The sequence below is a fragment of the Sorex fumeus genome, unplaced genomic scaffold, assembly GCF_029834395.1.
Source record: "Sorex fumeus unplaced genomic scaffold, SorFum_2.1 ptg000098l, whole genome shotgun sequence".
Lineage (NCBI taxonomy): Eukaryota > Metazoa > Chordata > Mammalia > Eulipotyphla > Soricidae > Sorex > Sorex fumeus.
The window spans coordinates 3,657,580-3,681,018 of NW_026606155.1; the positions used below are offsets into that span (position 1 = coordinate 3,657,580).

Below are 23,439 nucleotides of genomic sequence, written 5' to 3' on the forward strand. Positions count from 1 at the left end.
GCCCCTGAGCATCGCTGGGTGTGAACCAAAAAGCAAAAAAAAAAAAAAAAAAACTTCCTGTCTGTCTAGCATTATCACCAAGATACTCTTTTTTTAGAAAAATATTTTAGGGCCTAAGAGATAGCTCAAAGGACTGGAGTATTTCATGCTTGGCGTGTGTGGGTTCCACCCACCACCACATGGTCCAAGCCTATATATCTATATCTATATATCTGTATATAGATTGTCCTCCCCCAAGTCCCATTAGTTCAACTGACTGGAGCTCATACTTTTTAGGCAAGAGGTTTAGACTTAATCCCTCTCCTGAGCACCATTAGAAGTCAGCAAACCAGGTGTTGTTGCCCATGGTTACTATGTATGGCTCTGAAGCCAAAAAAAAAAAAAAACCACCAGAAAGAAAGTAAATGAAATGAAAGTCCTGTTAGCTACATCTTCTACTAAGAACATTCTATACCCAGGTTTACCTTAACCCCAAAGCACTGCCATTTTAACTCTATATATTGTTTTAACCAATTTTAGATCACACTTTTAGGCAAGAGTTCCACGTCCCCCTCTGTCTACTCAATTTTCAGTCTTTTTACAGCACAATCAGGAACAGTTCCATTTTGAAAATGTCATATCAGATTTTAGACCTTAATTCACATGGCCATCTGTAGTTGTTAACACCTTTTGTCATTCTCAGCCACTTTGAGTCCATTATACAGCAGATGGGCTGGAGCGATAGCACAGCAGGTAGGGCGTTCGCCTTACACGCGGCCAACATGGCCGACCCAAGTTCGATTCCTCCGCCCCTCTCGGAGAGCCCAGCAAGCTACCGAGAGTATTCGATATGCCAGACACAGTAACAACAAAGTCTCCAATGGAGACGTTACTGGGCCCGCTCGAGCAAATCGACGATCAACGGGAGGGCCTTTACCTTTTTTAACTTGGCAGTGAAACTGAAACTGAAAGCTGAAACTGAAAGCTGAAACTCCTGGCAGTGCTCAGAGCCTACTCCTGGCTCTGTGCTCAAGGGATCATATGTGGGATTGAACTGGGAATTGAACCCTGGTTGGCTGCTTCAAGGTCTGCATCCTACCTGCTGTACATTGCTCCAGCCCAAATTAATATTCCAGATACACATCTTTACCTCCTTCATATCTGTCACCTTCTTTGTGAAGTCAAAGGACTGGCCACTCCCTACACCCTTGCAAGCACCCTCGTCCCCCACATCCTTTCTGAACCATCTTTTCCCTGTTTTGTTTTCTTTGGGGGGGTCACACCCAGCAATGCTCAGGGGTTACTCCTGGCCCATGCACTCAGGAATTACTCCTGGCAGGTTTGGGGGACCATATGAGATACTGGGGATTGAACCCAGATCACCCGCATGCAGGGCAAGCTCCTTACCTGCTGTACTAACTCTCCAGCCCCTTTCCTGTTTTCTTTCTTTCTTTCTTTCTTTCTTTCTTTCTTTCTTTCTTCTTTCTTTCTTTCTGCACTTATATTTTCACATTTATGGTTTATGCTCCCTCCCTATAAATTTCATGAGGTCAGGAACTGTATATTTTCCCCTGCCGCTGTATCATCATTGCCTATAATAATGGAAGACACATTCGTAAGTTGAATGTCAGTTGCATACCTTCTTTGGTGGTGTATTTGCTCTTGGGAAAGAGTATTAAGCCACAGCTTGTGATGCTCAGGAGTGACCCCTGGTGTGCTCACAGGACTGCATGTGGTCCCAGGATCAAACCTGTAGGCTGTGTGCGAAGCAAGCACCGTAACTTCTCAAATTTCTCGCAGTCCTTTATACCTCATTTTATCTATTTATTTTGCTTTTTGGGTCACACATGGCAATCCTCAGGGGTTACTCCTGGCTCTGCATTCAGGAATTACTCCTGGAGGTGCTCGGGGGATTATATGGGATGCTGGGGACCTACATGCAAGACGAACACCCTCCTGCTGTCCTATTACTTCCTGTATACCTCATTTTATTTATTTTTTTATTATTATTATTTTTGCTTTGTAGGTCACATCAGGCGATGCACAGGTGTTACTCCTGGCTCATGCATTCAGGAATTACTCCTGGTGGTGCTTGGGGGACCATATGGGATGCTGGGAATCGAACCCAGGTCGACCACGTGCAAGGCAAATGCTGTACCTGCTGTGCTATTGCTCCAGTCCCATACCTCATTTTAATTTAATTAACTTACTTGGTTTGGGGGCCACAGCCTGTAATACTCAGGGCTTCTTACTCCTGGCTCTGAACTCAGGGATCACTCCTGGCAGTCTTGGGGGAACATCTGATCTGGATTCAATCACCCTTGGGGTGCTAGAGATCGAGCCCAGGTTGGCTGTGCCAGGCAAATCTTTTTCTTACTGTTCTAGGGCTCAAGTCCTCTCTGTGCCTCATTTTACAACTACAAACCAGGGCCTGAGCCATAATACAGTGGGGAAGGCACTTGCCTTGCATGAAGCCTACCTGGGTTCAATTTGAGGGCCTACATATGGTCCCTAGGGACCTCAGAGCCAGAAATAAGCCCTGAGCATCATAGGTGTGGCCTCCCATGGTGAAAAACTATCCTCCCATTGTTCATCAATTGGCTCGAGTGGGCCCAGTAACATCTCCATTTTGAGACTTCTTGTTACTGCGTTTTGGCATATCGAATACGTCACGGGTAGCTTGCCAGGCTTTGCCGTGCAGGCGAGATACTCTTGGTAGCTTGCCAGGCTCCCTGAGAGGGGTGGAGGAATCGAACCCAGCTTGGCCGGGCTGGCTGTGCCCAAGGCAAACTTCCTACCGCTGTGCTATCACTCTAGCCCATGGTGAAAAACAAAAAAACAAAAACAACTCCAAACCTATAAACCAATACAACTTGCCCTATAGCAGTCACCGTTCCAAGCAGTATCACCTTACTTAATTCTCCTCACACCCAGGCAGTAGGTCATCTCAGTATCACTCTCTACAGATAAAAAATTGCTGCAGAGTTTAAATAAACTCTGTGAGGTCATACAGGCTAAGAAGGTGAAGCAAGCAGGTGATAAGGAAGGGCCCCTTATGGCAAAGAGTCCTTGGGAAGTAATAAAACCAATAGTCCCAAGGCTATGAAAGCCTATTTTACAGACACAGGAACTAAGGCCTGATTACGACCTTTACTGGGTGCCAGCAAAGACCCAGAGAAGGCTGGACCTCCATCTGAGAGAAGCTCCAGTAGAAAGGCCAGGAAAGGAATTTCAAAGAAGACCATCAACTACTCCCAATTCTACCCCTGGGGATTGAATCCAGATCAATCGACAACTACCCTAGCAACCGGTTCTTACTTGGGTAGAATGCTCAGGGTGGGGCAGCTTGGGAGAAACCCTATAAAAGCACCTTGGACAGAAGAAATGTGCATTTGGGCTGCTTAAGCCCATGTGCTGCCTGTGCCTATGTGTTGCTGCTGAGTGCATGTGATGCCCAAGCCCGCATGTCACCTTCATCTCCCTCTGGAGACGCGGACTTTCATACTTTCATGTCTAAGACTGGGACAAATCCCACTCCACTCTGGAGAAGCCCCTGTTCTCTAGAGCGCATTCTCTCTCTCTCTCTCTCTCTCTCTCTCTCTCTCTCTCTCTCTCTCTCTCTCCTTCCTCAAAACTTCTAATTAAAATCTGTTTTATACTTCATTGATCGCCTTCTCCTGAAATTCATTTTTTCTCCCCCTTTTGCTCCCCCCCTTTGCCTTTTTGGGTCACACCCAGCGATGCTCAGGGGTTACTCCTGGCTCTGCACTCAGGAATTACTCCTGGCAGCGCTTGGGAGACCATATGGGATGCTGGGAATCAAACCTGGGTCGGCCACATGCAAGGCAAACGCCCTCCCCGCTGTGCTATCGCTCCAGCCCCCTTCTGAAATTCTTTTCTGAAAGGCAAGACCCTGAAAGGTGGGTAGTAGATCTAGAGCTGACTTTTCCTTTCTTGCAAGGAGAAGGTTCAATCTTAGATCTATTTTCCAGTCGTCTTTTGGGATGGCAAAAGTGAATGGTTAGAAAACAGCAGATCCCCTTCCCCAGGCTGCTCTCTCTCTTCTCTCCACTTCATATAAGTCACAGGGAACCTGACTAGCATCAAGGGGAAAGACTTAGACATCCAGATCTAAAGTCAGTACACCTAACCCAGGCGGCAATGTTGTCTTTCAAATAAGCACATGAAAAGTATCCCACACCTCCAGGATGAGATTTTTTTTTTTTGGGAGGGGGGGGCGGGTCACACCCAGCAATGCACAGGGGTTACTCCTGGCTCATGCTGGGAATCGAACCTGGGTCGGCTGCGTGCAAGGCAAACCCCTACCCGCTGTGCTATCACTCCAGCCCCCTGAGATGGTAAGTTTCTTTCTGGGAGCACTTAGACCTCTGTGCTCCAGATAGGGATACAGGAGGCATTCCCGATATTCCCTTTCTCTCTAGTGCCATCGACCGGGCCCTCCTGTGTATTTAGTAAAAAAAAAAAGGAGAGAAACCAGGGTGCCGTGCTTGAAAAGACCCGACACTTGATTGATTCCCTTCAAGGGCCCCAAACTGTGGGAGTTTCTGCGGTCAGATATCGTTTGTTTGTCCACGTTATCTTTTCTTTTTTCCACTTTTTTGGGTCACACCCCGCGATGCTCAGCGGTTCCTCCTGGCTCTGCACTCAGGGATCACTCCTGACGGTGCTGGGGGACCACATGGGATGCTGGGGATCAAACCAGTCGACCGCTTGCAAGGCAAATGCCCTACCCGCTGTGCTATTGCCCCAGCCCCACTGTCCACGTTATCTTCGCAGCAAATGTCCACACCCCAGGTGCCCGTCCTTCCACGGGAGGGGAGAGCGCGGGCACCGCCGGCGACCCAGTGCCAGCAACACTAGATCCCACCGAGGCAGCGGCCCCTAGCCAGGTGCCTGGGCCAACCAGGTGCTTCCGTGGCTGGGGGGTGGGGAGGGACACTCACGACAGTGGGCTTGGCCCGAGACGCAGCCCCAGCGTGCACTCAGGACCCTTCCCCCACGCCGCTCCCCAGGCCGGCTACGTGGAGGCTGACCTTGCCCGGGGCTCGGGAGGCCCCGCGCGGTCCTCCGGCATCCCACACGCCCTTGCGCGCCGCCGGGGCCCTTCTAGGCCGCGCCTCTCGGTGGGCCCGCCCGAGTGTCATGGCGGCCGGCGTCGAGTTGGCAGGTCGCGGTGCCCAGTCGCCCGGGCCGGGTCGCTGAGGCCACGGGGGGGTGCGGGGACACGCGCGCCCGGCGGAGGGGAGCGGGGGCGGGCGGCGGCGGGTCCCGCGGGGGCGGGTGGGGGGGCGGCGGCGGCGGCGGCCCCGGGAGAGCTCTCGGCGGGGACGCGGCTCCCGGAGCCCGGCGCGGCGCGCAGCCATGTCGTCCTGGCTCGGCAGCCTGGGCTCGGGCCTGGGCCACTCCCTGGGGCAGGTGGGGGGCAGCCTGGCGTCCCTCACCGACCAGCTGTCCAACTTCACCAAGGACATGATCATGGAGGACGCGCCGGAGCCGCCAGGTACGGGGCCGCCCGCCTGCCCGTCTTGTCCGTCTCGTCCGTCTGTCTGTCCGCCCCTCGCGTCCACCCCGAGCGCCCGGGACAGACCCCGGAACTGGGGGAGAATGGGGGGGGGGGGCGACAGTGTAGCTGAGCACCCGCCGGCCGAGCGCAAGTTCAACTCTGTTGGGGTCTTCCCCGCCCACCCTCTCGGCTCGGCCCCGTCTTGGGGTGGGGTGGGGTGGGGTGGGGGGGGAAGGAGCGGCGCGGACCCGGTTTGGAGTGTCCACTGGGCATCCAGGTCAGGGCATCCGTCTGCCTTTTCATCATCCCCCTTGTCCTCTTTTTTTTTTTTTTTTTTTTTTTTTTTTGCGTGTGCCCCGTTGATTTGTGCTCGCGGGCTCCATATGGGACGCCGGGCCTCGAACCCCGGGCGCGCGCGGCCGGCCCCCACCCCTCTCCCCCGCCCGGCCGGTTGTCGCTCGGGCTGTCCCGCCTCTTGGACTTAATTTGGGGTCGGGGTGGGTGGGAGGTCGAACAGTTGAAGCGACCCGGTGTGGAGCGATGTTTTTGGGACTCCCGAGTAGGTTGTTTTCCAGCGAACTCTGCTTTTCCCGTCCCGCTGGTTTTTTTTTTTCCCCCTCTCCTGTCGCCTTGCAGCTGGAACTGTGTTTTGGTGCAGGATCGCACACTACTCCCTCCCACTGTGTTTTGGCAGGACCCGCGGGAGGGGGTGCTCAGCAGGAACCGTGACCCCGAGTGTCGCAGGGTAACTGATGGTTAATTGCTGTTTTGATTCTTTTTTTACTTTTTGTTAAGCCAGGGATTTTAATTTTGATTTTCTTTCTTTTTTTTTTTTTTTGCCTTAACAGGCGCTGCTCAGGGGTGACTCCTGGCTCTGCAGTCAGGCATTACTCCGGGTGGTGCTAGGGGTGGGGGTGGGGGGAGACCATATGGGATGCCGGTGATTGAGCCGGGCTGGTCACTTACAAGACAGGTGCGCCCCCCCACTACTGGACTGTCTCTTGTGCCCCAAGCCAGTGATTTTAGATTAAACAGCTTTCAATTTCAATCCTGGCCGGCCTCAGGACCAATGATGGACTTGGTCTTTTGGATGAGAGCAGTTCTTTTGGAAGTTTCATTTTTTTATGAATTAATACATGAACGTTCTGTTTTGAAGGTTGGGTCATTCTCTCCTCCGGTCACCCTAATCTTTCCCCTCCCCCCCAGTGACGATGCTCAGGGGTTACTCCTGGAGCTTCACTCAGATCACTTTTGACTAAACTTAGGGACCTAATGGCAGGCCTGAGGCAGAACCAGAGTGGGCCATGTGCAGGGCGAATGTACCTGGTGTATTAATGCTTGGCCCCAGTTTTGAGTTTTGTTTTTTAATCCTGATTTAGGGGATTTAGGAGATAAGATAGTGGGTAAGGCTCTTGTCTTGCACACGACTTCTTTCCTTCTTTCTTTGGTTGAAATGTAGAAAGATAGTTTGCTATAAAGATTGCATTTGTATTTAAAATTTTCATGGGTGCTCTTTTAGAGGGACTCAGAAGAGGTGCATTGTGTGTGGCCGATTGGGGTGTGAAACTTTGGGGGCCATCCACACAGAAGTGCTGAGTAACTTGGGAAGTGGCTAGTTTCTCCTTATATCCTGATATGGCGAAGTAGTTGGGTTTTTCCTTTGATCATAAGCCAGAAAGAAAGTACATAGTTGTTCCCTCTGCCACTCCAAAACCTGCATGAAAGTGGAATTCATGTGTTTTCTCACCAAACATGCTCATGATTTCTCAGTCTTTAGGCTTTTGTCATCCAATCTTCTAAACTAGAAATCTTTGTCCATTTTGCCTCCTTTCTGTTTTCTAGTTATAAGTTGCTCATCAGATGTTTCTTACTTTTCCCAGAATGAGTCTTGTATTCTTATATTTGTTCTTTCCTTTATTACTCCTACTTTTTTTGATTCAGAAACCCATTCTCTTTCTCGAAATATTTCCCTTTCACGCCTATTTTTTCCCACTGACCTCTTTTTCTATAGAGTCTCTGGTTTTTTGAACACTTTTTTTTTCCTTTTTGGGTCATACCCAGCGATGCTGCAGGGTTATTCCTGGATCTGCACTTAGGAATTACTCCTTGTGTTGCTCAGGGTACCATATGGGATGCTGATATGATCGAACCCGGATCAGCAAGGCCTTACACGCTTTACTATCATTCCGGCCCACTAAGCACAAATTTAATAGAAAGTCTTGACTTGCTGGGGAGATAGCTCTAAAGGCTGGAGTACTCGCGAACTGGGCCCCAAGTTTAATTGCTCGCACCATATGCCCCCTTCCCCCACTTTTCTCCTTACCACTGTTGCTGGGGATTGAAACTAGGGTCCTGTGTAAGGCACATGCAGTACCACTGAGCTGTATCCCCATTCTATATATGTTATATATGTGATTTATTATCTTTTTGGTGGTGTTGGGAACAGAGCCTACGGCTTTAGTTACCAGTAAATCCTAAGGCTTTACTGTAGAGCTGCGTCCCTGGCGAACTTGACCTCTTGCGAACTGCCAGGTGTAGCTCTGGCTGTCCTCTGCACTGTGGGGAGTCGTCTCCCCCAGATGGAAGGGGACCCAGAAGTAGTTTAGTGGGCTGCAGTGCATGACGTCTGGCCCTGAGCTGCATGCCTGCCTACTGGCCTACCGAGCACACTGGGTGGAGTCCTGGTAGCCCCCACACCCCTCAGCACCGCTGGGAGCTACCCCAGAAGGAAAAACAACCCTCAAATCTTCATTGCTGTTTACATGGTGAAATTGGTTTTGGATACTAGAAACGCGTCTGGATTCTACCTGCTGTTTCTAGTCTGTTTTCTTCCTCCCTCCCTCCTCTCCCAGGTGCCATGCTTATGCATATTCACATGCATGCTTGCACCAAACGTTCTGCTCTGTGGAACTTTGTGAAGTGCCTACATGACTCCGAGCCCGTGTGTGGAAAGCCTCCAGTCCTACTTCCTCCACCTTCCTTTGTCAGGAAACCCCATTTTCCTATTTGGATTTCAGGAATTTGATGAAACCATTCTCACTTCTTGGCAGATTGAGTTGGTTGTAGATGGTAGGTGTTCTGATACTTTGTGACTTGCTGCCTCACAATATGAGGCTTTGCTTTCCTTGATGCCTCAGGTAGAGACTTTAGTCTTACAATATTATTGGGCAGTCGCTAGGTAAATAAGTCTAGAGGTTACGCAATAAAGATTGATGCATGAGTCTTCGGTGACTGGAAAGGTAGCACTTGCACCAGAGGTCAAGCATCTTTCAAGCATTCAAGGCCCTGAGTTCGATCGCTGGCACTGCCAAGTCCTCTGAGAACTGTTGGGTGTGTTCCTGGTGGACTTCAAGCACAGAATCCCTCAGCCCCAACTGCTGGACTGAGTCATTCAGCAGTGGCCCCCTGCCCCCAAAATCTGCGAGGGTCTTCAAGTAGTCTTTGTTTTGGTCCACACCTGGCAGTGCCCTGGGCTTAACTCCTGTCTCTGTGCTCTCGCAGCACTCTTGCTGCTGTTTGGGAGGGACCATGTGGGGTGCCGGGGATCGAACCCAGATCCGCAGCATGCAAGGTAGCACCCTTCTCTGGCCCCACATTTCCCCTTTATATTATAATGTGACTTGCTAGATACCTAATTGATTTTTTTGTTCTTTCGGGGGACCACATCTGTGCTCAGGACTTACTTCTGACTCTTCAGGAGTCACTCGTAGTGCTTAGGGGACCATGAACAGTGCTGGGGATCAAACCAGGCTCAGCCAACTGCAAGGCAAGTACCTGAACCTCTCTGTACTATCGCTGGCCCATTGCTTTTTTGGTTGTTGTTGTGTTTGGTTGTTGTTGTTGTTGTTGTTTGGGGGTGCTGTACCTGGCAGTGCTCAGGGACTCCTGGTGGCTCTGTGCTCAGGGACCTATGTGGTGCTGAGGACTGAACTCGGGCCTTCAGCATGCAGCACAGTTTAGCAACCCATTATGCTGCAGCTCTGATCCCCTAAAGATCTTTCCAGTGGGGTCAGGAAACAGTTTATTCTTTCATTCAGCAGGGGTGACTACTCTGCCAGTGGGTAACAAGGCAACATTTCCAAAGTAACAGTGTTGCTACAACCTGTTAGTGTCAGAAAGTTGTTATTCTGTTTGCAGTAGTATAGTGTTAACAGTATCAGTTGTTGTTCTATCAGACTGTACTGATTTATGCAGGGTTGTTGGTTGCTTGGACATTGCTTTTATTTCTTTGTGGTGCTTGGGATTGAACCCCAGAGCCTTACAGACATGCGGCAAATGCTTTAATGCTGAGCTGCATCCCAGCCCAGGTACTTGATCTTTTAATTTAGACAGACATGAAGTAAAATTCTACGTCATGCATTAAAAATTGTGGGATCTTTTGGCAAATTAGCAAATAATCTCTAAAATGTTGGATTTCCTTCTTCACTCTCTTCATGAAGCTGAATGTAAAGTGAAGTCATCATGGGCTGGTTTGGTAGTGCAGTGGGTAGGGCGCTTGCCCTGCACAAGGCATACCCGGTATGTGTGGTCTTCCAGGCCTGCTAGGAGAAAGCCCTGAGCATCACTGGGTGTGACCTAAAGACTTGAGAAAATCATGAGTGTATGAGTAAGAGTATTGTAAATTATAATATTTGAAAGAAGAGGGAAAAAAAAAGTAGTAATTGCCTGCAGTAGAGGTAGGCTGTGGGGTGGGGAGAATTTGGGTACATTGGTGGAGGGGAGTGGACACTGGGAAGGGATTGCCGTTGCAACTTTGTGCACTTGGAACTCAGTAATGAATAGAACCTTGTAGCTTTGTAATTCTAGGTGATTCAATTTAAAATATATATATATGTATATATATATATATATATATATATATATATATATATATATATAAAATCATGAGTGTAAAATACTCAGAGCTGGGCCTAGAATGAGTAAGCATGAACTAGCAATGGCTGTTTTGGTTTCCCCTCAAAGAATATTTTTTGTTGTGTGCATAACATTTCCCCCTTTTATTTTTAATAGGGCCAGTGTGTGAGGATGAATAGGGTGGGTGGGTGGGCATGGGAAATGAGGTCTGCATAAACTGAATCCCTTTTGAAACTAGTGCTGCTTCTGCCAATTACTTCCCTAAACAGATTACATTGTAATTTGTTCTTGCCCAAGTAGCAATTAGACTGTGCCCTCAGAGTTTCAAGCTAGATGAATAAACTACCAGAAGCAACCCTACCTGTTAATTTTCTAAACAGGAAGAGTAGGTTTGTCACTATTATTTATTAAATGCCACTTTATTTTCTTTTGATTTAAATGAGTTCAAGGAAATTATTTTTATAGCATGAAAGTACTGTAGTGAAAATTATCAGTATTTGGGAAATAGCAAACTGGAGCTAATGATTTTTCTCTCTGGCAGCATCCATAGTACTGTTTCGGTATTGCTGGTCTTGACTCTGCTTTTCATTGTAAATGGATGAAACCAGACCAAGCTTATTTCCCTTTTTAGTTGTGTTCATGTTACTTGAAAAGTATTTTTTTAGTGCATTTTTATTTATAGGTCATTAATTATTTGGTAGTTCCGGGAGTAGAAGTTGTTAGAAATAGGCCATTATTCTGCCTTATTAGCACAAGTTTTATCTACACTTATACTGAGAGATTTAAATGGAATTTTCCAAAATGTTAAGAAGCACTTAGGAAAGGTTAGTTTAGATTTCCTAGGCTATAGAAAATAGGTCACACACAAAAAAATTATGTGCACATTAGTTGTAAGAGAAAATCATGAAAAAATCAAGTGCTACATCCTTTTGATCGGCTACTATTTTGTTTATGGCTCTGTGCACTGTATTTTTCTTAAAATGCCTTTTAATTAATTCATGTAGGATTGATCAAATATTTAGTATATGCTGTTTCTTTCATGGCAGAATTATCTGGTTCTCAGCAAAAGGACATCGAAGCCATCTTAAGATCAGAGGTAAGGAAAATTAAAAACAACTTTTAAACTGGCTTGCTCTCTCAAGACTGCATTCTCTCTTCAACATATATTCCTCTCTTTCCCCTCATGTCTTTTTAAAATTTTTTCAGGGGGGCACACCCGGCATTGCTCAGAGCTTAGCCCTAACTGCTCTTAGGGACCATATGAGGTGCTGGGGATCAAACCTGGATTCGACTCATGCATGGCAAATACCCTACCCTCTGTATTATTTCACTGGTTCTCCCTTCATGTCTTTTTAAATTTAATTTCTGTAGTAAAAACTTTCTTGCTTCAGAAAACCAAGAATCACTTGAACTTCATTTTCTTTTTTCCAGCCTATAAAAATTATTCTTACTTTATTGTAGTGCACTGCTAGTTACTTTATCCCTATTGATTTTTCATTCTTTCTGTAGATGTGGGTTTACATGTTCCTGTACATAGCAGTTTAGTGTTTCTATCTGTTTCTTCTATATACCAGGAATAGGAAACTAGCAACAGTAGAAATTCTAAGGATAACAATGTATTATTGCAACACTGTATTCAGTTCCAACAAAGTACTAAATGTAACGTGGAGAATGCTAGAATTTTTTTAATGCCTGAAAATAATTTTTTGTACAACAAATAATACTTAGAGGAGCAGCAGGTTAATTTTTCTGTGATGACTAACTCTCAGCATTGTACTTAATGAGGATGAAGCGAACTTGGAAAGGCTTCAGGGGAAGGCCACAACAATGAGAGCGTTTGAAAGAGGGAGATACATAAAGGAGTACATATAGTTATTTAAAGTATGACTAAGAGGAGTTAGGAAACACGGAATAATATTTCGACCAGCGGCATTTCTAGAGAGCTGGGTCAGGAGCCAGGTCTTCCCTGGGACTGGGCCCCTTTGCTGAGGCCAGAGAAAGAAATAGGAAAGTAAAGGTGAGCAAAGAGGGGGCTGGAGCGATAGCACATTGGGTAGGGCGTTTGCCTTGCACGTGGCCAACCCGGGTTCGATTCCCAGCATCCCGTATGGTCCCCCGAGCACCGCCAGGAGTGATTCCTGAGTGCAGAGCCAGGAGTAACCCCTGAGCATTGCCAGGTATGACCCAAAAAGGGGGAAAAAAAAAAGATGAGCAAAGAGGTTCTGATTCAGCGCAGTAACAGCGACTGAGCAGCCTCCCCTGCCAGTGGATGGTCGTAGATTCAACCCCTGGTGTTGCCGCATGTCCTATGCATGACCCGGCCTGCCCCACTCTCCGTGATCCCCAGCCCCACATGCGGTTTCCACCTGCATCACATCCACTTTGGTGTGAGCACAGCAAGGGTAAGTGAGGCGGGGCGTCACTGCCACTGAAATTCAGTGCTCGTGGGGCCAGGTAAGCATGTATGTGAACCACGGGGACCCCTGGCGAGCAACACAGCTACAGTTGAAGAGAGTTCCCCCTGCAGCAGGTGCATGTGAGGTCCACAGCTGAAGGCAGGTCTTCTTCTGACTGGTTCACCGCTGCACTATAACAACATGAAGGAACAGGGTGGGGTGCTAGGGGGAGGGGTTGGGATTTTTAAAAACTATTTACCAACAAACAAGCATATTGACCTCTGTTCTTCATTGATGAAAGTGATACTGGAATTTGAAGGTAGAGGGCCATCTTGAGGAGGGAAAAGAAGTCGCTTGGCCTTGGGTAAAGGTGCCAGTTTGGTCTCATTTAGAGACCTTCTCTCTAATTTCCTAATAATAGGTAATTTAGGGAATTACCTAAGAAGAAAGAAAAAAGCTTCTTTCTTTTTAAGGGTCATATAGGAAATTGTTCTATGATTTTTTTTTTTTTTTTGCTTTTTGGGTCACACCCAGTGATGCTCAGGGGTAACTCCTGGCTCTGCACTCAGGAATTACTCCTGGTGGTGCTGAGGACTATATCGGATGCCAGGGATTGAACCCAGGTCAGCCGTGTGCAAGGCAAATGCCCTACTTGCTGTGCTATTGCTCCAGCCCCTGTTCTATAATTCTTTTTTTTTTTTCTTTTTGGGTCACATTCGGAGATGCACAGGGGTTTCTCCTGGCTCGTGCACTCAGTGATTACTCCTGGCACAGTGCTCGGGGGACCATATGGGATGCTGGGAATCAAACCTGGGTTTGCCATGTGCAAGGCAAATGCCCTACCTACTCTGCTCCTGTTCTGTAATTCTTAAAGAAATCTTAGAAAACTCTTAAAACAGCCTGCCAAGGGGAAGTTGGCAAATATCTGTCTATATAGAGATTGTATATACTGTGTACATACATAGAAATCTACTTACCTACATGTATGGCCCTCTGTGTGTAGGGAAGAATCATGAAAATTTCCTAGGGAAGTAGATTTTTGAGTGGCAGTTAAAAGTTATCAATAGGAGACACCAGCATCCCAAGTGAAAGGACCGATGTATACAAAACCATAAAGGCACAAGAAAGTATGGCATATTGAAGAGAGAAATAGAGATACGACTAAAAGTGCCTTTCCTCCCGTGTTCAGCCTCACTTAAATGTCTTAGTTATGTTCCTTTGACTTTTTTTTTCATCAAATCACGTGAATTACAAAGTTACAAAGATATATGTAATTGAGTTTCAGATGTATATTGTTCTAACAACAATCTCTTCACCAGTTCCCACTACTTCCACCCATGTCCCCAGTTTATCTCCTGCCCCCCTAATAATTGTTTTTGAAAAGAAATAATATCCTAGATAAAGCTCCTTCGATTCAAGAATCAATAAGCTTTTGGTGGCAGCGGGTGGTGGTTTGGGTCAAATCTGATGGTTCTCAGAGACTTTTCCTGCCTGTGCTCAGGAGTGCCCCATGCCAGAGCTCAGGGGACCATGGGTGGGGCCAGGGATTTAATTCTGGGTCACAGCTGTCAACAGCTATATGCAAGGCAAGTGCCTGACCTCCTACACTCTCAGGCCCTAAATAAGGTATTTTTTTTTAGAGCAGAAAGGAAATACAGAAGGCAAGGACTGTGGCTCAGTGGTAGAGCACACATCTACTCTGTGTGAGTCCCGGGGTGAGATCAACAGCACTGTCCAAACAAAAATGACATTCTCATCAAGGAGGCATTGTGTGACAGAACTCTGATCCCCCTCACTCTGCTTAATGGGTGTGGTTTTGTTTTGTTTGGTTTACTCCTGGCTCTGCACTCAGGAATTACTTGTGGGGGTGCTTGGGTGACCATATGGGATGCCAGGCTGGCTGTGTGTGAGGCAAATCCCTACCCACTGTATGATCGCTCTGGCCCAAGTGTAAGATTTATTTATGTTGTCATTTTCCTTTTGATTTGCTTCATTGATTTTTTCCCCCCCTGGAATTTCACACTTTTTCCTTTGATCACAATTTTCACCTTTGATGAAGATTTCCTAGAGTTGGTGACAGAAATTGACATTACAGTAGGTAAAGTGATTGTTGGGTTCAAGTGCCAGCACCACATTCGGTCCAAGATTCCTGCTAGGAGTGATCATGAGAGCAGGAGTGAGGAATAATTAAGGAGTGAGGAGTCAGTGGGACTCCCACCCCCCAGATCCCAGAGCCTAAGAAGGAAACATGACATCTTCGACATGACAGAGGTCTCCCCATTTGAATTGGAACTTGCTTTCCCAGCGGTGTCTTAGTTATCATTGTCCAGTTGTGCTGTGGGCATATTAGTGTTAAGCCTTATTATCTGTGCTAATTTGTAAGTTCTTTTTTCTACAAAAGTTTAGTGTTGGTTTCTCTTATTCTGTTAATGTCCTTATTAGTTCAAATGGCAGGAAACTGATAATGCAATATTTAGGTACATTAGATTTAAGATTTTTTTAAAAATATTTTCTGTGACTTTTAAGGAAAAGACCAATGTTTAGATTCACCATATGTATTTTTTGCCTGTCTAATTGTAGTGTTTGTCAGTTATGATACAATCTAGATTGGTTTCAAATGGATTTGTCAGAGGTTTCTCAGGAACCTGGGTGAGTGATAGACAAGGAGGATGAGATGGTGGCTTCCCAGGTACCCTTGAGTTATTATCATTGTGTAGTTGTTTAATATATCAATTAATGGCAAAGATTTATTTTTAAAAAAACACCAAATTTCTGTTTGTGGATTGGAGCGAGTATACTGGTACGCTGTTGGCCCTGTGTGCTGCTGATCTGGGTTTGACTCCTGGCACCAGGGGTGGCCCCTGAGTACTCATAGAATAAATTCAGAGCCAGGAATAAACCCTCTGCATAGCCAATTATGACTCAAAAACTAGAAAGCAAAATCTTAACAGCGAAATATTTATTTTTACTATGATTTGGAATTAGGCATAATTCTGTAATAATGCTTATTGCACTGGTAACTTTAATCAAAAGTATATTTAAGTGTCAGAATTCGGCCTGAAACCCCTTATATTTGAAATTATTTTTTGTAAAAAGCATTTTCTTTCTTTTTTGGGTGGTCACACTCCTGAGTGCTGAGGGTCCCCTTCAGGCTCTGCACTCAGGGATAACTCCAGGTTGGCACAGGGACCGTATGGGATGCTGGGCATTGAACATGGGTCGGCCGTGTGCAAGGCAAATGCCTTACCCACTGTACTATTGCTCTAGACCAGAAGCAGTTTTTTTAGTGTCATATACTTAACTGTTCTAACTTGTTTTCCTTCAATATATTTGCTTGACAGTGTCCTCAGTGAAACACATCTCTGTTTCTTTCCTTGCTTGCTTGCTCTTTCAAGCTGGTGTTCTCGAACATGTCTTTCTTCCTTCTCCTTCCTCACATCTTTCTAAATAGGTTTTGTTTTGTGAAAACGATCTTGTTGGGGCCAGAGTACAGTGGGTAGGGCAATTGTGTTGCATGCAGCTGACCTGATTTTGGTCTTTGCCATCCCGTATGGTCCCCCGAGCATTGCCAGGAGTGATTCTTGAGTGCAGATGCAGGAGTAACTCCCAAACATTGCAGGTATAGTCCCCAAACCAAAAAGACCAAAAAAAAAAAAACCCAACAAAACTACCCAAACTACCACCCACAGCCCAGTGTAACTCAGCTATCTCTTGTGTCCTGGGCCTGGAATGAGAGTAATGATAGTACAACAAGTAGGGTGCTTACTTTGCATGAGACCTAATTGGATTTGGCATCACATATGGCACTTTGAGACTGCCAGTAATGAGTCCTGAGAGCAGATCCAGGATTGAGTCCTGAGCATAGCTGGGTGTGACCCCAAAATGAAAAAAAAAATCCAAAAAAATCTGAAACCCAAAATTTGTCGTTTCCATATCTATATGATATACATATGGTACACATATGATGCACACATGATATACATGTGACATGCACATGATATACACATGATGTCCATATACATAATGCTTATTGTTAAAAATGCTTTTTTTCTTTGCTTCTAGAATGAGAGACTTAAGAACCTCTGTAGCGATTTAGAGGAGAAGCATGAAGCCTCAGAACTCCAAATAAAGCATCAATCTACAAGTTACCGAAATCAACTACAGCAAAAAGAGGTAAAGCTTCTTTCAGTTATTTCACAGTTGTTTCATTGCAGTTTAGCTACAAGTGTTTTTATGCATTTTAAGGTAAAGGTAAAGGTAAAGGCCCTCCCGTTGATCGTCGATTTGCTCGAGCGGGCCCAGTAACGTCTCCACTGGAGACTTTGTTGTTACTGTGTCTGGCATATCGAATACGTCACGGGGAGCTTGCCAGGCTCTGCCGTGCGGGCGAGATACTCTCGGTAGCTTGCCGGGCTCTCCAGAGGAATCGAACTCGGGTCGGCCATGTTGGCTGCGTGCAAGGCAGACGCCCTACCGCTGTGCTATGCATTTTAATATGACTGAAACTATTTAGAGCCTTAAAAATTTTGAAAAAAATTGAAGTTACTAATTCCTAATGCAGTTTGACATCACTGATTTCTAAGAACTCTGATATTTTCTATTAAGTTGATATTCCATACACTAACCTTTCTTCCCAAGGAAGAAAAGTTTTTGTATAAAGTATCTTAAGATGGGCCAGAGTAATAGTACAGTGGGTTGGCACTTGGCTTGCATGCAGCCAACCCGGGTTTGATCTCTGGCACCCCGTATGGTCATCTGAGCCCACCAGGAATAATCCAGAATGCAGAGTCAGGAGTAACCCCTGAGCACCACTGTGTGTAGGTACCCCCAAAATAAAATATCTTCAGGCTTTGATTGCTTATAATTTCTGGTTATATAAAACCTAATTCCTTATCTGCTTACTCTATGGCAGGTGTTCTCTCTCTCTCTCTCTCTCTCTCTCTCTCTCTCTCTCTTTCTCTCTTTCCCTCTCTCCCCCCTCCCTCCCCTCCCCAGCCTCCCTTTTGGGCACTGTGGTTTGCAATATTGATACTGAAAGGTTATCCAGACTATCCCTTACCTATTTTTAACTCTCAGCTCTTGTCCAGCATGATAATTCCCAGCTATTACTGTCATATCGATCTCTTCTCTATCTTACCAACCCTCAGCCCCACACTCACTGGTGGTTAGGTCCAACCATTGACCAGTCCTCCTAGCTCCTGTTATATATAAAATTCCCGTATACTGTCTGAAACATCTTTAGCTGTGGTAATCTTTTTTTTTTAAAAAATAAAAATGTTACAGAATATCACCATTGGAGAATCATAAGGAAATTAATGTAACTTTTAATATTACAAATTAATTTTTTTTAAAAGGTCACTGGTTGTTTGAGAGTCCCTTCTCTAAACTGTGGGTTGTGTATTCCTAACAGGTGGAAATCAGCCACCTGAAGGCGAGGCAGCTCGCGATGCAGGACCAGCTACTGAAGCTGCAGTCGGCGGCTCAGTTAGCCGCCTCGGGAGCCGGCAGCAGCCCTGCAACAGCGGTGTCATCTTCTTTCAGTCTGGGCCTCAGTCCTCAGTCTGCAGCCTTGCATGACAGTGACATGGATTTCAGTGACATCATCTCCTCACAGCAGGAAATAAATAGATTATCGGCTGAAGTGTCAAGGCTGGAGTCTGAAGTGGACCATTGGAAACATATCGCTCAGGTAGTTCAGTTTTATGAGTCAGGTTCATCTGCTTTGTGCAGCGGGAAACCTGGGCAAAAAATACAGAACCTTATTCGTATTCTGGTATTTGCTCAGGTCATCTTTCTCAGCTTTTAGTTTCCACTTTTTTTTTAGCTCACGATTTATAGGGTCCAGAGCGATAGCATAGCGGGTAGGGCGTTTGCCTTGCATGCAGCCGAAGACCTGGGTTCAATTCCTGTGCCCCTCTTGGAAAGCCCGGCAAGCTACCAAGAGTATTCTGCCCCCACGGCAAAGCCTGACAAGGTCCCCGTCACGTATTCGATATGCCAAAAGCAGTAACAAGTCGTCTCACAATGGAGATGTTACTGGTGCCCGCTCGAGCAAATTGATGAACAACGGGAGGACAGTGCTACAGTGCTATGATTTACAGAGCTGTCAACGACAGGGTTTCATGCATGCAACATTCCCACAACCCATTCACCCCCCCCCCCCCCGAATGTTCCATTTCCTTCCACCTTTGTCTCAGGGTCCTGCTCCCACCTGTCGCCTTCCACCCCCATCTCCCCATCATGGTCAACTCAGTTCTCTACATCACTTCACAGAGTCCGGTGCTTTGGGCCATTTGTTATTCCCTCTTGTGCGTCTTTCTCTCCACAACTGAGATTGGTCACAGCGTACCTGTCCCTCTCCTGGCTGACTTCACTCTGTGTGATACTTTGCAGTTCTGTCTTGTAAGGTGCCCATTAGGTATTTTTCATCTTTATATCCCAGTACAGATCTCTTACGCAATAGGCATTCAGGATGGATGCTAGAGTACTCATACCAAAAACACATGTGTATGATCTTTTTACGATTTGTTTTTGGGTATAGACAAGACTTATTCCTGGCTCTGCATTTAGGGATCCTTGGGGATGTGTGCCAGGGATCAAACCCTGGTTACTTATGTGCAAGGCAAGTTCCCTGCATGCTATATTCTTTTTCTGGCCCCTGACTTGGTCTTTCGATTCTTAGGATTTTTTTGGTTTTGTTGTTCGCTTTTTTTGTTTGTTTGTTTGTTTGTTTGTTTTTGGGTCATACCTAGCTTTGCTCAGGGGTTGGTTACTGCTCTCAAGAATTTGTGTACAATACAAGACTGTACTATATCGTGGGCTCTGATCTTTTTATAGTTTGTATGTGTAAGAATAACTTGTAAAACATAATGATGTTGGTTTCTCACTAGAGAGATTAAAATTAAGTCTTCTTAATCTCATCCTAATTGAAGAGACTAAGATTTCGTAGCCTATTAGAGGGTCATGGAAATGTCATTCTAACAAATACATGCTCCTGAGGTTTCTGAGTAATGAAAAATGTGATGGTCATGATGATGGAAATATATTTTAAGAAACTATATAGGATAAAATTTTATAAGAAAGGTTTTTTTTTCCCTAACCATTTGTGTTGAGGTACCAGGATTCACAATACTGTTAATTATACTTTTCATGCAGACATCATTCCGGTCCCACGCCAGTCAGCAGAGAGCCGGGTGCTCTTTTACAGTCCAAGGGTCTCTCCAGGCTCCTCCCTGTCCCATGCAAGCTCAGTTCTATAGTTAACCTCTAGCTCTGATGACTGGCTATTTATTTAAATGTTTCTTTAGATTCCATCTATGTGAGAGTTGTTTTTTTTTTTTTTTTTTGGTGGGGTGGAGAGTGGAGCCTACCTAGAATTACTTAGGGATTATTCTAGGCTCTGCAGACATGGTATGATTCCTATAAACATACTGAGACGATTAAAACTGAACTTTTGAAGTTACACAGAATTATGTATCAGTGGTAAATTGATAGTTGTTTTTTTTTTTTTCCAAAATTGTCTTTCTTTTTGTAGATAAATGTAGCACTGTCCTCCCATTGTTCATCGATTTGCTCAAGCAGGCACCAGTAACGTCTCCATTGTGAGACTTGTTACTATTTTTGGCATATCGAATACGCCATGGGGAGCTTGTGTGGCTCTGCCATGCGGGCAGGATACTCTCGGCAGTTTGCTGGAATCTCCGAGAGGGACAGAGGAATCGAACCTGGGTTGGCTGCATGTAAGGCAAACGCCTTACCCGCTGTGCTTGTAGATAAATACATTTAAAAATTAAGAGCATGAAGAATTCTTTGGTAATACATTTTTTTAGAGGGGGAGGGTCACACTCAGCAGTGTGGTTCTGTGCTTAGGGATCACTCCCGGGAGCTCGCAGGATCATAGTGGGTGCTGGGATTGAACATGGGCTGGCCATGTGTAAGGCTTTTACCCTACTCCCTGTACTATGGCTCCAGCCCCTGTACTAATATATGTAAGTATCAAAATAGACAAATCCTATAGATAAACAGTTTAATAAGAGGGAGAAGAGAATTCAGAAGAGTTTTTGTTTAGTTTTGTTTTTTTGAGTCACACCCAGCTATGCACAGGAGTTACTCCTGGATTTGCAATTAGGAATTATTCCTGGCAGTGCCCAGGGTACTGAACTATGGGATTCTGGGGATTGAACCTGGGTCAGCTGCATGCAAGGCAAACACCCTACCCACTGTGCTATCTCTCTAGCCCTGAATTCAGAAGATTTTAAGGGAAAGTATAAATCAGTAAAAGTGTGTTTTATCCCAAAAAGGGAGTATTGGCTTTATTATAGATAGTATTAAGTATCTGCAGGAATTAGTAAAAGATTGTCGGAGTCATAGTGATAGTACAGTGGTAGGGCACCTGCCTTGCATACAATAACCCAGGTTTGGTCACCAGCATCCCAAATAGTCCCCACAGTCCCAACAGGAGGGATCTCTTCAGTGCAGAGACAGGAGTGATCTCTGAATGCAGAGACAGGAGCACTGCCCCAAAAGAACAACGAAAAAAGTAGAAGATTGTATAAATGTGTTCTAGGTATGTGCACTTTAGCATCCTGAATGCCTACTTTCTTAGTTTTTGATGCTCTGGACTGACTCCTGGCTCTGTGCTCAGGATCATCTGGAGGTATCCGGGGGACCCTATGGGGTGCCAGGGATTGAACCTGGGTCAGTTACATGCAAGGCAAGTATCTTCCCTGCTGTACCATTTCTCTGACTCCAAGATGAAAAATACTTAATTGGTACCTCACAGGAACAGTTTTCTAGCAATGCATAGTAAAAATTTATTTTTGTATTGAACTTTACAAGATGCTTTCAAATAATATTACCTTAGTAAATATGAGTTATCTGTTTTACAGAGAATCAGAATAAAAATTCAAATAATATATATGCCCATTATCAGAGTAACTTAGTGGGGATTCGAACATTTCTTCTTACTCCAAATTCTGTTGTGTGTTCATTTCATCCTTTCTTTGATGCTTTCATAATCTATATTTGAACAGTATACAGCTTTAAATAAGGAAAACTCAGAAGTTCCATTTACTTATCAAACCAAAGGTTATTTTGTTTGAAAGTGGTGTCAAGGTATAATCTGTAAAAAAAACAGTTGATTGAGCTTGAGAGATAGTTCAGGGGTTATCTTGCCTTGTGTGCAGCTGACCCTTGACCAATTCCCAGCACCACATATTGTCCTGCAAGCCCCTCCAGAGTGACCACTTAGCAGAGTCAGTCATCAGCTTGAGCACCGTCGACTGGGACCCAAACCTCCCCACCCCCTAGTTAAAAAAACTTTTGTTATTAGATTGATACCAGCTAATTTAGAAACTTCCTTTCTGGAAGGTGCTTGATGATCATTAGATTTGCATTTGTTAGTAGCACATAAAATAATCTATTTTTCATTAAAATACAACTTCTTTAATAAAATCTGTTTGTGAATTTTTTCCTTTTAAGAGTTGGTATAACTATTTCATGTTTTTTTTTTCAAATCTAGACTCCTAAAACACAAGGATCAAATAGCGCAGATGTCAATGAAATCTGCAAATTGCAGAATATAATCAAGGTAAGGTGGGTTGTTAAAATTGTGGTTAAATCTAAATTAATAAAATATATAAATCTCTACATTTCTTTACAGTGTTTTCTATTTCTTTTGTTCTTTTTTGTTTGTTTTGCCACCAAGTGGTACTCAGGTTGTACACCTGGAGTCAGAGATAGTCTCGTGTTTATGTTCCTGCCTAGTGTGTGCTGAGCCGGGTTCTATTTTCAGCAGCACATGGTTCCCTTAGCACTGTTGGGTTGTAGCACCCTGTTGTGGCCCTGGCCTGGCCAGCAGTGAAGGAAGAAGAGCCTGAGCAGCAGCTCATCCTTGCAGTGAACTGTCGGCACGTTTGCTTTAGAATCACTGCTGGGCTCCTGGACCTCCTGAGTGTCCCTTGGTAGGTCGCCTCCAAAAAAAAAAAAAAAAAAATCCCAAACCTGACAATAATTTGCATACTAAAAAATGCATTACCATGGCAAGACTCTGTAACTAAGACTTTCCTGTAAAGAATTACCTTATTATTGATACAAACCAGCAGAGTCTACCATAAGAGAAAACACAGTGTATAATGTTACTACTTTGTCATTGTCCTTTAATGACAGGTTGGTTACAAGCAACAAAAATAATATCTCAATAGGGCAAAAGAGAGCTTGCTGGCAGGGCCCAGGGTAGTCAGTCCATTGGAACTTGGTGGCTTCCTGGGGGATAGGAATGGCCAGCGTCAGGGTAGATCGCCCAGAGAACAGACACTTCAGGGTGCAGCTCCCCTCTCTGAGCCACTCCGTTCAGGGTCCAGATTTCTGAAGTGAGCCTGGTTGTCTTGCCTTGGGAGCCGGTTGTAGTGGTTGACAGTCTGGGCGTCCCGTCCAGACTGGTGAAAGAAACCGCCAGCAAGAGATTGGGACTCCTAAGCAAACAGATAAACCCTGCATGTGGAGCCTGGGCTAGGTCCTTGGCACTGCATGGCCCTGAGCACAGAGCCGGATTAGCCCCCTGCACTGTGGGAAGTGGCCCAAACCCCAAAAGATTAAAAAAGAGAGAAAGAAAGCAGATTTGCCAGAAGGTTGACAATGATACCTGTGGCATATGTCATTAGCAGAAACTCATTCTATACGTGTTAA

General features: G+C 45.4%; 1 protein-coding gene across 1 annotated transcript in view; it reads left to right on the forward strand.

The window, feature by feature from the left end:
* Positions 1–5,302: 5,302 nt before the first annotated feature.
* The window catches only part of TRIP11 (thyroid hormone receptor interactor 11), a 68,538-nt gene continuing 50,401 nt past the window's right edge, over positions 5,303–23,439 (forward strand). The window contains exons 1-5 of the mRNA XM_056133647.1: positions 5,303–5,500; positions 11,404–11,453; positions 16,816–16,926; positions 18,164–18,442; positions 22,274–22,342. Of these exons, the coding sequence (XP_055989622.1) occupies positions 5,362–5,500; positions 11,404–11,453; positions 16,816–16,926; positions 18,164–18,442; positions 22,274–22,342 (648 nt within the window). The 5' untranslated portion in view covers positions 5,303–5,361. The remainder of the gene's footprint in view (positions 5,501–11,403; positions 11,454–16,815; positions 16,927–18,163; positions 18,443–22,273; positions 22,343–23,439) is intronic.